Source organism: Cupressus sempervirens, chromosome 2 (genome assembly GCF_028749045.1).
Source record: "Cupressus sempervirens isolate cs-2001-9-10 chromosome 2, ASM2874904v1, whole genome shotgun sequence".
Lineage (NCBI taxonomy): Eukaryota > Viridiplantae > Streptophyta > Pinopsida > Cupressales > Cupressaceae > Cupressus > Cupressus sempervirens.
Genome location: NC_143119.1, coordinates 492,024,572 through 492,041,585, shown reverse-complemented (window position 1 = coordinate 492,041,585; position 17,014 = coordinate 492,024,572). Strand labels below are relative to the sequence as shown.

Here is a 17,014-nt window from a genome sequence, read left to right as displayed (position 1 = left end):
AATGCTCATTCAAATTCCTAAAAAGAATTAGTAAAAATTGACATGTTAATTAAGAAATTTAAAATGATTTAAATTAATAAAATATTTACAATTTAATTTTTTTTGAAAACTTAATTTAATATAGCTTTTGATAAAATAAAAACTAAAATCAAGTTGCTAACAAAATGCCAAAATTGGGGTTGCATCTCCCACCACCCTTTATATAGTAATTTTTTTTGATTCATTTTTTTATATTAATTGATAAAATTGAAATTTTAGTGTATGGATATATACTTTCACTATTTTTGTAATGATATATTTAAATATAAAAAAATTTCTGTACATGTACTAAAATATATCTCTCACCACTTCCCACCATCATTTTTCTTAACTATTCATTCAAAATAGAAATGAAATATATTGTCTTTAAATAGGTTAGATTTCCTCTATTGCACTTTTTCAAATTTTCAAATTTTGTTACTATTTTTTTTATGACAAGTTAATCAAACTTATATTTATCTGTTGATGACTATTTTCAATAAAAATAAAAATATTTTTTTCTAATTTTTTCTTCTAATAATTGGACCTAAATTGGTATAAAATTTTCATTTAATAAATATTTTTCAATCACAAAATTTTAGGCACATATCTAACTTAGCTATAATGAATTTAGCTAGACCATATGTTTGGCCAAAATAATTGTTTGATTAAAAATAATCAAATTCATTTGTATTGATAAATTGTCCTAAAGTATGACACAAGTTTGTAACTTTATCCACTCTTGAGGTTGGATATAATGATTTTGATGATTCTAATTATTTGAGTTGATGTGGATGTCCTTGTTGCAATTCACGATGCTTGTGGATATTTTCAGATCACTCTTCTATTGTACTGGAAGTGCTCACAATTGATTATTTTAGTTGGCAAGTCAACTTTCTTCATGTTTTTGGCCAACATGATGATTGTAACATGTTGTGAATGATTGACGAATAATTCTTGGGGTTTATCATGTTTAAGGCACATGATTTTAGCTTGTGTTATGTCTTGGATGACACTGATTGGTTCACATTTAATATCATACTTATCATGGTAGCAATTTTTCAATTAGGTGGTAAGAGTGAAATTAACTTTTTTGATATTTCTAATGTCAGAAAATTGTATCAATAGATGTATTATTCATATATCTATGAGTGAATAGGAGAGATGTGTGAATAAAGATAGAAATTTGGCATGAAAAAAAAAGTTATAATTGTACTTCAATACAACCTATCCAAGCATGTTGAATATGCTATTGTACAATTCACAACTTGTGGGTTGTAGTCCATCATTTTCTTAAGGTAATGGGCCTTCCCTAGGTAGTAAGACTTTTAGTATTCAAGCAATGATCTCTAGACGATGTGCCCAAACACACATGCATTCCATTGTAATACTTCTAATATAGTATACCTTTTAACATAGCATATCTTGTGGGTTCATCTATAATGTGGTGTTTATCCTAACAAAGTTTTCATGAAAAACAATTGTGGTGCTATGTGTTTCTGATAGGTAGTAGATCTTTGTTTTCACGTACATTTATCACATTTGATATCAAGATTAAATTTCCATTTAAGTTGTAGAGTTTTTGGAACTATTAATTTCTATCACATTATATAATAAATTGATAAATAAATCATGTGATAAACTTATATGAACATAAATCATGTATAAAATTAACTTAACTGTATTTATTTTATTCATTTATCGTCATTCTATTTATCATAAAACATTTTATTTAAATATCATTGTAAACATTTTATTTAAATATCATTGATTTACAATTATATTGAACTTTTCATTCTATATTTTCTAAATAATTAAATAATTAAAGACATTAAATATATTTTAATTACATTACTAAATTATATTAAACCATTTGATTAAGATCACTTTTCTATCAACATCAATACAATATCTAAAATAGCACAAAAGATGCCCACATTATTTTAATAAACAATTATAAAAAGATGAGTAATAGAAAATTATTTTGAAAAAATACATTTCAAGTATATTGACATGGTTGACAAAACAATGGGAAACCAAATTTAGTATTGTCTCTATTTTAAACATAGATTTATCTCAAATTATTTGATTCTAATGAAGCGACAAAAGCATGGAGTTATTAGATTATAGGATGAAATTAGCATATAGTAAATCTAAAGGTATAAGTGGGAGCAGATCACCCATGGAAAAATCAGTACAAGACATTGAAAAGAGATTGCAATCAAGAGTATATGGAATGCCAACTAAAGCTGATGTTATGGATTCCAATGAGTCTTGAGATCCACCCTCAGCCTGAATTTGTAAATGACCATCCAATGATTTTCTCTCTCCACCCATTGATCTCATTTCACAGGGTCCAGCAGCTCCATCTTCCCTTGGAACGCTTTCTTCTTTTGTGACTGAAAAACCAGTACATCTTCCCTTTGCAAACCTTTTGCTCAAACGAGTATTCCAATAGTTCTTTATTTCATTGTCTGTTCTTCCCGGCAACCGACCAGCGATAAGTGACCATCTGCATACATTTTTAGACAACAAACCAATTTCTTTTACCATGCAATCCAACATTTTCTAGAAAAGATGGGTTTTTAATTTTTTTGCAATGAATTTTTTATCAATTTTTTTTCACTACGGTTTTTCTAGTGATGGATTTTCTTTCATCTGATATTTTGAGCAGATGGGTCTATCAATTTCTCTTACACTGATCATTTCCATTAGAGATGGATTTATTGACTTCTTTTTTCTAACAGATGAGTTTATCAATTTCCCTTTTCTAAAAATTGGGTTTATTGTTTGCTCTAAATATATTTCATAGATAGATTTATTAGTTTCCTTTTTCTAGCAGATGGGTTTATGAATTTCTCTTCTTAGCAAATAGATTTGTTGGTTTCTTTTGGGAAACATTTATGCTTACCGATTGCCAAGGAGGCGATGCATTCTAACAATGAGTTCTTCCTCGTCAGGAGAAATGTTACCACGTTTAGTGTCGGGCCTCAGATAATTGAGCCATCTTAATCTGCAGCTCTTCCCACACCGATTCAGACCTAAAACATGCAAAAACCAAACACAAACACAAAACACAAAACACATTCATTTGAGATCTTATACCATTAATTTGCATGTAAGTGAAATCATATAATAACAGTTCTGATATACCTGCTTTTTGAGGAAGAGATCTCCATCCAGCATTTCCATAAGTTCGAATATAGTCAGACAATATCTTGTCTTCCTCTGCATTCCAACTCCTCCTCATGTTGAGTTCATGCTTAGAAACCCTAGGGTTTTCCCCCATCTTACCTTTTTCCATCTACCCAACAAAGAGTGGGACTTTATAATAGGCAGGACAACAAATCTATGGCAATCCAAGAAGAACGAAGTGACTTAAAAATATTGGTTGATTTGATTCATTCCTGTTGATTTATGCACGTTACTGAGTTGGTGGAAGGTCACACGTAGCAGTTGGGAAAAACAATAATATGATAATTTGACAGCGAAAAAGAGAGTATATAAATGGCTATGAGAACCAATAGTAGCTCCACAACATACGATGTGTGTTTTTGAATTAATGGAGATCCATGTGGGCATAGCCTTTTTTCCAAAATGGGGTACGTCACTCTTCCATAGCTTTCCAAGTTGATGGCTACTCATGGAAAAAGGTGCATGGTCTAGCACGTTTCTTCTCTTTCCAGTAACGAAGTGTCAGCAGCCTTACATGACGAATATGAGGGAATTTTGCTATTAAAACTAGAGAAATTGTACGTGAAATAAGTTTCCTTCGTTATGTAATTGAATGAGTAATAGCTGACAGCTTAAACATCACACATTAAGCTTCATTTCTAGACCAAAATTGCTAAATAGTCAAAGTTGACATATTTTTTCCAAGCTTAATTTCTTTCTTAGTGTGTGATGTTTAAGGGTGGCCGAATATTAGGGAGTTTAGGTTGGATAAAAATAGTAGGATAAATATACTATTTTATTTCCTAAGATAAGAGGTTAGGTGTAATTGGTTTGATAGTGGATGGAATATTTATGATTTGTTTGAATCTTTATATGATTTTTTTTTTTTTTTTGGTGAACTTTATTGTATAGTTATATTGTATTAAAGAATAAATTTGCATATATAGAACAAAATTATATTTACATACCTAATCTTTTGAATTATATATTATAATTTTAATTCATAAAAAGATGTTTGGTATACTCTTTTCAAATGTTTAAGAATTTGGTAGTATTTAGAAATATTGTGATATGTAATATTTCATCACAAGGTAGAAAACTCTCATATGTCAACTTCTCTCAATAAAATCATTGACAAAAAGTAATAGGTTAAGTATGAATATCAGTTACTCTAGTACACCAAATTGAAATATGTCATTATTGATTGCTTTCAAGATTACATGTTTCTATGAGTATGACATGAATGCCTTATTCTTAAAATGAATTAATTAAATATTTTCAAGTATTAACACATATCATCAAATTTATCTGAACGTATATTTAGTTGTCTCAAGGTACAATAGATAATGGGTCTATTTGACCACATTAGATTATTTATATATATATATATATATATATATATATATATATATATATATATATATATATATATGTAGTCTAATAAGTGATTTAATGGTATCAAATAAATAGATGGGAGTGAGTGTAAATTTACTCAACAAAGTTTGATGCACATAATTCATAGATTATGGATTATATTGAGTGATGAAGGACATTATTCTAATTTATTAAAGAAAAAAAAAGAAGCAATAGCAACATGATTTGTCTTTTTCTTCATATTAACAACCTTTCAAAAATATTAACCTTTTGAAACTTATAACTTAAGAAAAAACTACGACAATGGTTACGTATACCTTCAAATATTTGATACTAACAATTCAAGATTGAGAATCTTCAAATAAGTTAGCATTTATATAAATTATAGAGAAGTTTTATGAAAATTTAATCTTGTAACTCAAATCAATTAATTCTAAAACATGTTTTTTGTCATTATCAGTACACATTATATAATTTTTTAGGTTAAGGACTACAACTAAATTAACATAGTCATTAGCAAGTACACCTAGTACTAACATGATCATCAAAGAACATAACTTGAATTGGAGATTTTGGATTAAACTTTAATATATTTATTTAGCTTCTTTCTTTTCACAAATATATTCATGTCTATGGAAAGAAAAATAGTAATATTAAGAGTATTAATATATAGTGTAATGTGAATGAACAATTAGTAAGAAAAAATTGTTGACATTAAGGAAAAATTGTTGACGTTAAGGAAAAATTAATTAAAATTGCTAGTTTTAAGAAGTGTTTCGTATGCTTTTGTATGAAGAGATAGATGAAATGGGTTTGGTGTTGGTGTGAAGTTAGTAGTTTTATGGAATGGTCAAAGGAATGAGTATTTTTATGAATGAAAAATATGACTTTTAGCCTTTTGGAAAGCTAAAAGAAAATGAGGTAGAATTAATGAAAGTAGTGAAGGTAAGACTAGGGTTAATAGTAATGATATCTATGAAGACATAATAAAAGAAGATGAAGGGTTATGTTAACTATTAAAAATAATCATCGATGAACCAAGATCTTGAAAAAAGTTCATGGTAATTAACAAATTTCTTACAAAATGTTAGCATATTAATGACTTAATTAATCGTGGTGTGCAACACTTCTAACAAAATTTGACTTATAAGTAACAACTTTTGTTTGTCCATAATTGTATCATAGTCATAATTATCTTACTAAACAAAATTAATCTAAAAATTTCGTCATTATTGGTATAATTATTATTGAAGTGGGTAGTCATATTATCTTTAAATGTGAACTTCTTCAAAAAATGAATGTGAGAAGGAGGATTCTTAACTATATACTTAAACATTAAGAATTTAAAAGCATGAATGGTAAGTATATTTGAAAAATAAAACTTTAATGAATTAACTGAAAGTGAGTATTAAAAAATAGCGTTAAAGCATAAAATGCCCACAAAGAAAAGACACATCAATGACTCTTTAAGGATGTAAAGTAAGTAAACACTAAAAATAAAGTGCAGTAGATAAACATACAAATTTGAAGACCTTAATAAATTGTGAAATCTAGAAAGAAAGTTGACAATAATATAATGTGAAATCTAGAAAGAAAGTTGAGTTGTATACGATCAATGACACTCACCATAATATAGAGCGAAAATACTTTTCCTTAATGTAGAACTTTGATAATTATTTAAATTCAATTGAATAAGAAACACAAAAAAAACCTTTTGAATAGTTACAATAAAAGATCAACGAATTGATAAAAAAATGTTATTTTAGGGAAAACAAAAAAGAGAAAATGCATGTACTTGATGATATAAGAACGAGTGTTGAATTGATGATCATTTAGAAATAATGTTCATCTACCAATGAAGTTTCTTGAGCCCAATGTTAGATCTTTGTTGTTTTACATGAAAATCTCAAATTTGAAAAAGGTCTCAACTTATTAACCAGTATTATGCATTTGAACTTGTCTTATAATGGAGCTTTGTACAATTAAAATAAATGATATAAAAATGTTTAGATTATATTTTTGAGGAAATATTGAGGGACTTGAGATATTTATTGATAATGAAAACAAGAAGAAATAACGTAAGTGTGAAGGTTTATTGTTCTTTTTATTGAACTATGACAAATAGTTGCTTATTGAAAAGTTGATTGTCTAATTATTAGAATGAGTGTTTCTAGTGTCTAAAAATACTAGTGCTTATCATTTAATTGTACCAAATATTAACTTCATCTAATCAAGATTGGAAAATAAATGAAAAATTGGTTGATTTTGATTTTTAAATTATTTAAGAAAAATATCACATTTACAACTATAAGATTACCTTATGATCACAAGCATATCCTACAATACAATAAATATTTTATTCAAATGAAAAATAAAAAAGAATGGAAATACATAAATTTAATTATAACAAATAAATATGTAAAGAAAATGTATAATAGTATAAATATATAAAATTTGACTACAATTATAAAAATATTAAAATATAAATAAACAAAACTTAAAAAGAAACTCGAACATCACATTACATTTTTCCATGTATCATTATGTGCATAGTGAATATACTAATTTTCACTATGCATATATGAATTAAGATGATAAAAAGCTTGTGTGCAAGTTAAAGAAATTGTGATCACATGCTTCTCCTTCTAAACGTTTATATGGGAATAATATTTTAAATTATTATTATATTTCTCATGCCTATTTGAATGAGTTGAGTTGTTTGCTTTTCAATCAAGACTTAACAATTCGGGAAGACTGTTTAACGTCTCATCTCTCTTTTTGGTAACCGACAGCTTTTAATTTAAAATGGCACTTTTAAAAATATACATATATATTTATAATAATTTGGCAGATAATTGTTGTTCTCAATGTTTACTATGTACAGATTTAATGTAACATTTTATTCTTCCCCATTTGTCGTTGATTAGAAGTCATTTGTATGATTTTTTTTTTCGGAACATGAAAAAAAATTGAAATCAAGACTTCAAAAAATTAAACTATAGGAACGAAAAAGATGGAGAGCAACCTCCTACATTACTAATATTCAATTTAATAAAAAATGTTTTGTGATACACGAAATCAACTTTATCCAGGTTTAGTTAATGTAGTTAATTTAATTATGAGAATGAAATTAAATAAGTTGTTTTCTTATGGAGGTCTTGTATCTATAAAGTTACTTAATTTATATATAAGAAGAAGTGCATTTTTTAGATAAAGAGTTAAGGATTAAGAGATATTCATTCTCTAAATCTATCTAATGCATGATTTCAACCTAGTCTATTATTTTGATGTCGAAGTCATGCACTTAAAATGACATAATTCTTGGTAGTCTCATTAGGAACATGTTAAAGACAATTTAAAACAAAGTAATTATATATTTTTTGTCAATTAAAGAAAGCTTTAAATTATTTTTTTAACTATGATCTATTTGTTAGAAATTTCCTCTATATTTTATGCTTAATCTATGTTCTATTAAAAAACAAGTCTCTAGGTTTGAACTTTGGGTAAATAAGAATTTAACATCATCGTTTCAACTAACTTTATGCTTGCGAACTAATGTGGATTCCATCTACATAGATCAACCCCGTTACCTTCATTGTTTTTAATGCACTAACGTCATATGCTCGTGGGCCCATTTTCAATAAGGCACTTTGCTTCAAAGTTTAAGTTTTGTGATCAACATGATACATGTCACTTAGTAAAAATTCTATGGTTGATGCATGAGCATCCTAGGTGTAAGGGCAATCTTGCATCATCCAAAAATATTTTTGGTTTGTCTTTCAATAAGGGCTATCTCAGTGTGGAGTTACTAATTCTTGAGGCTTACTATTGATGGTAAGTAGGTTGTTTGAGGTCAAAATGTTCTAATCTCATTAATGAATGTTCTTTTTTGATATACTAGCCAGCTAGCATAGTTTCATTACAATATCAAGTCTATTTGTGAAGTAATTAAAAAAATTAGTATTGGTAATAGGGTATAAAAACTTTGAACTCAATTTTGAAGGCTTTTGAGATACTGAACAAGGGTCAAACCTAGGTTGGTTGGAGTTTGCACAAGCCAAAAATTGTAGATTAGGTTGTGGCATTTTTTTGAATGAGGACATTATAGTCAATTAGAGAAACTAACAATCAATTATAGTCTACGAAAGTCACACAACCTGAAATGGGCAAAAATGGAATTTCTTCAAAAAAAAAAAAATCAAGTTCTGAAAGTTATTGGGGCCTATTCTAATATAATATAATATGAAAAATAATAGTAACTCATAGTTTGTTTGCCTTAGGATTTAGGACTAAATTTCTAGAACCTTCTTGAGTGGTGGAAAGTTGGCTATATAAAGAAGGCACATAAATTTGTCAAGGACAATTCTGGGATGTTGGGGGTGACTCTAACTTATTGAATATTGTGAGGAAAGTTCCTATGTGGCTTTTATATGTTCTATCTCTTAAATTTGTATTCCATTCTTTGGAGATAATATAAAAAGCCAACTTTTCGTTCTCGTAACTTCTTGTTATTTCTTTATTTATATTATCTAGTTTTTTTATTAAGGGAAGCATGCCTCATCAAGTGGTATTAGAGAAAGAGTTCCTAAGTCATGTATAGACCAAAAATTGTTTCTGAGGTAGTTTGCACCAAGATCATAGTTATGGGTTTGAGCAATAAGTGTGAAAATGCCTACATAAAGGAATTGTGGCAGACGAGTCAAAGGTGTGATAGAAGAGGGATTTAGAACCCTCCAAATACAAGTGAAAGAAAGCAAGAGGTGATTCATAGAGGATGGATATTGTGGTAAGAGATGAAAGTGATGATGAATTTAGAGAAAAATGGTATGTTAAGTAGGAAGGAGCATAAGTGGCTAGGGATCTTGAGGAGGATAGGATTTTATGATACTTTTCTAGGATTGAAAAAGACCCAAGATTGAAGTTCTCACATTTTTTGGGGAATCTTAACTTGAAGGAGTTGATCAATTGGATCAATGATCTAGAAGAATATTTTGAGTATGAAGAAATTAAAGATCTTGAGAGGGTTAAGTTTCTGAAGGTGAAACTAAAAGGGCACATGGAAAAATTTGGTTGTAGGACATTAATTAAGTGTGAAAAGAAGATGAGAAGATAAAATCACAAGGTGTGATTGAATGATGGATAAATTGTAGAAACAATTGATTATTGTTGATTATTCGCTTGATATGCTAAAGAGAATACAAGGCTTGGAGAAAATGACAAGATCTATTTAGGAGTATTCAGAAGAGTGCTATTGCGTCCTTATAAGAATAGGCCATGCAGAAGCTCACAAGGATAAAAAATTTCATTACCTTGATGGATTGAGGGAAAGAATTGATGAAGGGTAACCCCTCAATGCCAAAAACACACAATAGAAATATAGAAGAAACAATACTGTGCAAGAATGAAAGGTGGGCTTATTATTATCTCTAAAAGTATGGAATTACTAATTTTAGAAATACAATATGCAATGCTACATGGGAGTTTTATTACAATATCTTGAAAGAAAAAGTTACCAACCACCACCTAGAACTTTCTTAGACATCCCTACATGCCTTCCTTATATAGGTAGTTTTCCACCACTTGAGAAGGTTCTAGACATTTATCTCTAACCCTTGAGACTGACTAACCCTAAAATTATATTATTTCATTACACAACATTGAATCAAAATAATGAAAAATTATATTTTAAGGAATTTTCATGTAACACAACTTTTAGAAACGATAACTTTCAAACCATTGACTTGATTGGCTATTATAGCCCCTTTTAAGAAATGACAACTAATTCTCTACAATGATTTATTATTCAAGCATCCATTAGACAAGGTTTGACCTTATTTTAGAGATTTTAAGGCCTTCAAAATTGAGCTCATTATTTTCATCAATACATATGTTATGACAATGGAACTCAATTGACAAGCCAATATATCTAAGATGAATCTTCACCTATGAAATTAGAATATTACGAGCTCATATGACCAACTTACTGAAAATAGTATCCAAAAATAAAAACTCTATGCTGAGACAACACTAATTTAAAATATAGAAAAAAAATAAATTTCGATGATGGAAGAATGCCCTTACTCCTAGGATGCCCTTGCATCAAGTATTTAGGAGGAGTTGAGTATGGTTAGGATGACTAGTATTGAAGAGCCATAAAAAATTTCCTTAAGAGTGGAAGAAAATTTGAACAAGAATTTTGAAAGAAAGTAAGGTGGATGAGGTCATGGTGGAAGATCTAGCAGGCAATCTCATGCAGGTAGTCTCATGGAGGTCATAATGAAGGTTAGAAAAGGAATGGTAAGGCAAGAAGAAGTTAGGATAAAAGGGAGAAAAATAAATAAATTTCATTTGATAAGAGTAAAAAGGATTACAGAGGAAGAGGAAGAGGGAAAGGACTTTAAAGAGGAGGTTTTAATGGAACTTATTTCTATTATGTTGAAGAAGGGCATTGATCCTATGAATAACCCCAATGCCAAGGAAGGACATATAGGAGAGACGATGGTCATGAAAGAGATGCACATGAAGAGGAGGAAGCCCAGTCTTGACACTTAGAATATGTTGAGAGGGGAGAAACCCTCATTGTCAAGAGAACCTTGATGAATGAATAGGAGTTAGATCAATGAAAGATTTTGTTTTGCATTAATATAATTGTTGTGATACTATTATTGATAGTGGAAGCACTAAAGATTTGGTGTCAATCACAAAATTAGATAGATAGATAGATAGAGAGAGAGAGAGAGAGAGAGAGAGAGAGAGAGAGAGAGAGAGAGAGAGAGAGAGAGAGAGAGAGAGAGATACATCTATGCTAGATTTCTTAGGTGTAGGATGACCACAAGGTTATGGTAATTGAATAGTGCTCGGTGAAGTTTAAGATTGGAAGCTACACTGATGAGGTACTATGCGGCATCATACCCATGGATTTGTTTGTTCTCAAAACTATTGGTTGAATTCATATGAACCTTGCCTACTTGATTCTAGGAATCTCAACACAATCTTGGCCAACTTCAGAGAATGATAAGTTTAAAAATTCAACCTCCAAAATTCAAGATCTGTGGACCTAGGTGGGTGTACCTTTATCTCAACCCTCTAGGGTAGATTGAGGTTGACTTTCGGAGACTTTATAATAGATATTCTTGAGTTGGCTAGTTTGCTCTCAAGAAGAAAGCAAATATGTGAATACTTTGACTATGTATGAAGTTCATCAAGTAATAAAGTGTAATAAAGTATTTGTATGATGTATGTAGGTAGATTAGATAAATTCTATGGGTAAAATAAAAAACATGTGTAACCCTTTTGTAAAAGAAAAGGCTAACAAAAGTATAAATGTTCAACTTCAATGACATAAAATTGGTATTATTACTTAGAAATTGAAAACAAAGTAAACTAATGAAATATGTAGAAATAGATGAAGTTTAGGATCATAATTTTTAATAATTATTTGGAATAAGAATTGATATGTTTTCCTATTTTTTATAAATAATTTTATAGTTTTTGAAAAACACTAAAAATTAGGGGTCTAGTTCCCGCCACAAAACTATATGAAAATAAACTTATTTATCTTTGATCTCAGACTATGTTTTGATTATGTATAAGTGGATTTTAAAGGAATCGAAACCTTGTACAAAATATCATAGAAACAAGAGAAGAGAAGCTCAAAATAAATAAAGCCTTAGAACCTTAAAAAGAGCAAACTAAACATACTAAAAACAAGAGGCTATGATACAACTTGTTGGAATAATTGTTTACTTGTGTATTATTTTTGATGTTACACAAAATGTCATATCATTATTAGTCAATGTATGTCAAGCTCACTTGGGCATTGAATACAGTTTTTTGTGGCTACCGAGCATTCTAGAGTTTGCCTAGATTAGGAGACAATGTCTACCAAGTTCACTCGAGCACCAAAGGAAAGTCTGTGGAAGTTGAGTGTTAACTGAGCTCACTCGGTTAATGAAGGAAATGTTGGATAAAACCAGTGCTAACCGAGCTCACTTGGTTACCAAAGGATCTATGCAAGTATGTAGTGTTAACCAAGTTCACTTGGTTAACACAAGAAAACCATTTTTGAGTTAGTGTCTACCAAGAAGGGTCGGCCAATGAAGGATTTTCTTGTTTTGACATATTGAGTTCAATTGATTTATCTGATGGTTCTAGCTAACTGAGAAGATGAATATTAGTTATTCTAAGTTATATTTGAGCCAAATTGACAAAAATAAAGATATAAATAAATGGTCAAGTTGAGGGATATAAAGTGTGTGAAATTGTGAAGTATGTGAATGCATGGAAGATTTTTGAAGATCTAATGATGCTGAAAGGAAGCAAATCAAAAGGATAAAAAGAATGTTCTTGAGAAGCTAAAAAGATATATTCAATCAGGAAAAATCAAGTATACAATCCATAACTAAGATCTATAATCAACAATTCAATTGCATCCAAATTAGGTCATGTCATTGTTACTCTCTAACCATTGTAATAGTGATCTAAATCTCTTCAACAAAGTTGTCTTAGCAACTATTTGTAAATCCTCTAACAAGGTGGCAATTCTATCAAATTTTCTAAAGACCTCTAACAAGGACACTTCTAATAGGGTGATTAAAGCCTCTAATAGGGTCACGCCTAATAGTGTGTTTTGTAACCTTTAATAGGGTTGGCTCCAAATAGGGCTCACTTTAGAAGAGTGAAAAATAGTAACTAGTTACAAGTGGTGGTTTTTCTCAAATTTGGTTTCCACATTAAATCTTGGTGTCATATGTGTTCATGCTATTTATTTCATGTGCTCACAACTAATATTAAGTTAAAGTAATAACAAATAACATCTTAAGATTTGCATGTAAAGTGTTCACTGAGCAATTTCAACATTTATCGAGTTACAAAATTTCTTTGTTTGCCAAGCATCAACAAAACTTAGTTTTCAGAGTTTTATTTTGTATTGACATCTAAGGGATTTGGGATTTATTTTTGTAGTAACTGATTCACTCTTCCCCTCTTAGTTACTCCTCTTATATTTTCAACAATTGGTATCAAATATTTTGGTGCTTGTAGAGAAGGTTTCAAGGACCTAAGCTAAAGATCATGATGTCTTACAGAAGAGAGATTCCCAAGTTGAACATAGACAATTTTGTAGGATGGTAAGGACTCATGAGATTACATTTGGCAACTATCAATGATTCAAGTTGTAAGTATCTTGATGCTAAATACATGACTCCCACTGGAACATTATCAGTTGAAGACATTGTTGAAAAGAATAATCATAACATTATGATGATTGATATTGCATATGCTCTTAGTTATGATGAATTTTATGAAGTAAAAGATTGTAAAATAGCTCATGAAATGCGAACCAAACTAAAAGACATTTATGGAGGAGATGACAATATAAGAAGAGCCAAAGAAGAAAGTATTAAAGGTCAACTTGATTAGATGAAAATGAGAGAAGATGAAAACATTTCAAAATATGTAGAAATAATCAAAGCAAGTGTGAGTGCAATCAAAGCATCCAGAGGAGACATTGATGACAAAATAGTTGTAAGCAAGGTACTCAGAACTTTTCTTACTATTTATGCAATTATATTATCTATTATTCAAGAAATGAGATGTGATCCAAATAGAAAAATTACCTTGGATGCTCTAGTTGGAAGATTAACATCTTTTGAATTAGATAACTATGATAACTATGTTTCAAGTTTCAAAGGTATTGAATCTGCATTTGAAGATCTCATTGAAGAAAAATAGTAAGAAATCAAAAGCCAATCAATTAGGAAGTGAAGAAGAAATTGAAGAAAGTTCTGATAGTGATCTTGAAGTTGTTCAAGCCCTACTTACAAAGAAATATTCCAAAAGCAGAGGAAAGTACAAAGACAAGATTCCTCTAATCTGCTTTTCATGTGAAGAAATTTGTCACATTACTGCTAGATGCCCAAACAGAGAAAACAAGGATGAGAAGAAAATAAACAAGTACAAAGGTAAGAAGGAATTCAATAACTATAAGGAATACAAGGACAAAGGTAAGAAATCTTGTTTCATGGCTAAAAGATTCTGATAATAGTGAAGATGAAATGGTATATATTGTTGAAAAAGATGAATATGATGATTTAAGAGATGAGATCACACTCATCTCTCATTTAAAAAAAAAGATACTTGGATTATTGACAAAGGCTATTTACACCATATTACTAGAGATAAAACAAATTTTGAACACATGAAATATTATGATGGTGGTAGTGTAAGATTTGCAAACAATGAACCTTGTAATATAAAAGGAAGAGGATGTATCTCTTTGACCAATGAACTTGTATGTGATAATTCTTATTGGGTTGAAGGACTAAAGAATAATCTACTAAGTGTGGCACAATTGAATAAGATTGGATTCAAGGTAGAATTCATGGATGGAAAGGCCAAACTATTGGATGGAAAAGGAAATCTAGTTGGATCTAGTAAAAAAAAAAAATGTAACTTATTTTATCTTGATCTCATTGAAAGCTCATATTTTATTGCTCAAGTAGAAGACAGATGGTTGTGGGAAAAAAGATTATGTCATGTAAACTTTGGTAATCTTGTTAAGATAAGTAAACATAAAAGAGTAAGAGGTATTCCTAGCTTGAGAAAATCTGATATCGGTCTATGCAAAAATTGCCAAATTGGTATGATGGGAAAGACTAGTTTCAAAAGAAAAAACTATCATTTTGAAGAAGTCTTAGATCTTGTGCATACAAACTTATGTGGACCTATTGGAATAGAGAGATACAATGGATAAAATTTTTTCATTCTTTTTTTTTTATGATTATTCTAGAATGATGACTATAATGTATCTAAAAGAAAAATTAAAAGCTTTTCAAAAATTCAAGTGGTATTTGGCAAGAGTAGAGAAAGAAACTGGAAAGAAATTTAAATGCTTGAGCTTAGAAAGAGGTGGTGAATTCATCTCCAATGAATTCAATGAATTCTACATTGAAAAAGGAATTAAAAGACAATTATTAGCCCCTAGTACACCACAACAAAATGGTATAGCTGAAAGAAGAAATAGATCCATCATGGATTGTGTAAGAACATTAATGATAAAAAGGAATGTTGCAATCAGATATTGGAAGGAAGCTATTAGCATTGCAGTTCATACTTTGAATAGAGTATAGCTAAAGAAAGACTCAAATTAAACTCATTATGAACTATGGTATGGCTACAAACCTAATGTAAGTTACTTTAAAGTATTTGGTAGCAAATGTTATATCCTAAAAGAATCTATAAACAAAAAATTTGATATCAAAGGTGATGAAGGTATATTCATAGGATACTCCTGCAAAAGTAAAGCATACAAATGTTTGAATTTGTCTACTCATAAAATCATAGAAAGTGCACATGTGAGAATTGATGAGTTTGCAGAAAAAAGTGAAGAAGAAAGTAGAAAAGAGCCTAAGGATCTAGAAGATTTATTTACTATGAACATGATACCCTACCAAATCTATCTAAAAGAAAGGAGGCTTCACCTAGTGAGTCCCCAAAATCTCCAACAACTACCAAGTTGTAGACAATGCAACCCAAGTCATAGACTGAAGGATCCAAGTCATAGTTAGAAGCTACCAAGCTAGAGAAAATTGAGTCTAATGGACCCGAGTCTTAGACAATGGGACCTAAGCTTGATATTGAAGTTCATGATAAAATTAGTGAAACTCATTCCAAATCCAATGAACTTGTGTTAGCAAAATATGTCAGAAGGCATCATGCACCTGATCAGATGATTGGAGACAAATCAAATGGAACAATAGCAAGAAAAAAATTGAAAGGTACATGTTTACTTGCTGAATTTGAAGCTAGAAATGTTAAAGATTCTTTGGACAATGAAAGTTGGATTGAAGCAATGAATGAAGAAATAGAACAAATAGAAAAGAACAAAACTTGGACTCTTGTTCCTAGACCCAAGGATAAAAATGTAATTGGCACAAAATGGATATTTAGAAATAAGTTGAATGAAGATGGAAAAGTATCTAGAAACAAAGCAAGGTTGGTATGTAAAGGCTATTCTCAAGAAGAAGGAATTGATTATGGTGAAACTTATTCTCCTGTTGCAAGATTAGAAGGTGTTACAACTTTATTAGCTTATGGAGCTTACAGAGGATTTAAAGTTTATCAAATGGATGTAAAATCTACATTCTTGAATGGAATTATTGATGAGGAAGTCTACATTGAAAAACCTAAAGGTTTTGTGGATCCTAACAAAAAGGACATGGTCTACAAATTACACAAGGAATTATATGAACTCAAGCAAGCTCCTAGATCTTTGTATTCAATACTTCACAATTAATTGATAGATATTGATTTTCAAAGAACAAATGATAACTATAGTCTTTATATCAAAGAAGGATCAACTAAGACGATTGTGTTGGAAAAAATATTTGTTGATGATACTTTATTCACAGGAAATGATGACTTGTGAAAGGCATTTTTAGAAGAAATG

At 29.7% G+C, this 17,014-nt stretch overlaps 1 protein-coding gene across 1 annotated transcript; it reads right to left on the bottom strand.

Annotated features, from left to right (window-relative positions):
* Positions 1 to 1,972: 1,972 nt before the first annotated feature.
* On the bottom strand, positions 1,973 to 3,386 carry LOC149573159 (transcription factor MYB1-like). The gene is made up of 3 exons (XM_089812118.1): positions 3,172 to 3,386; positions 2,930 to 3,059; positions 1,973 to 2,530 (listed from the first exon to the last, which is right to left on the bottom strand). The coding sequence occupies exons 1-3, from the start codon at positions 3,320 to 3,322 to the stop codon at positions 2,143 to 2,145; spliced, it is 669 nt and encodes a 222-aa protein (XP_089668244.1). The 5' UTR covers positions 3,323 to 3,386; the 3' UTR covers positions 1,973 to 2,142.
* Between the last annotated feature and the right edge of the window lie 13,628 nt (positions 3,387 to 17,014).

Excerpts from the sequence above, each read along its gene's own strand:
- LOC149573159 (XM_089812118.1), bottom strand. The coding sequence starts at position 3,322 with ATGGAAAAAGGTAAGATGGGGGAAAACCCTAGGGTTTCTAAGCATGAA. Across the intron at positions 3,060-3,171 it reads ATCTCTTCCTCAAAAAGCAG|GTCTGAATCGGTGTGGGAAG; the intron begins GTATATCAGAAC and ends TGCATGTTTTAG. Across the intron at positions 2,531-2,929 it reads CATCGCCTCCTTGGCAATCG|ATGGTCACTTATCGCTGGTC; the intron begins GTAAGCATAAAT and ends AAATGTATGCAG.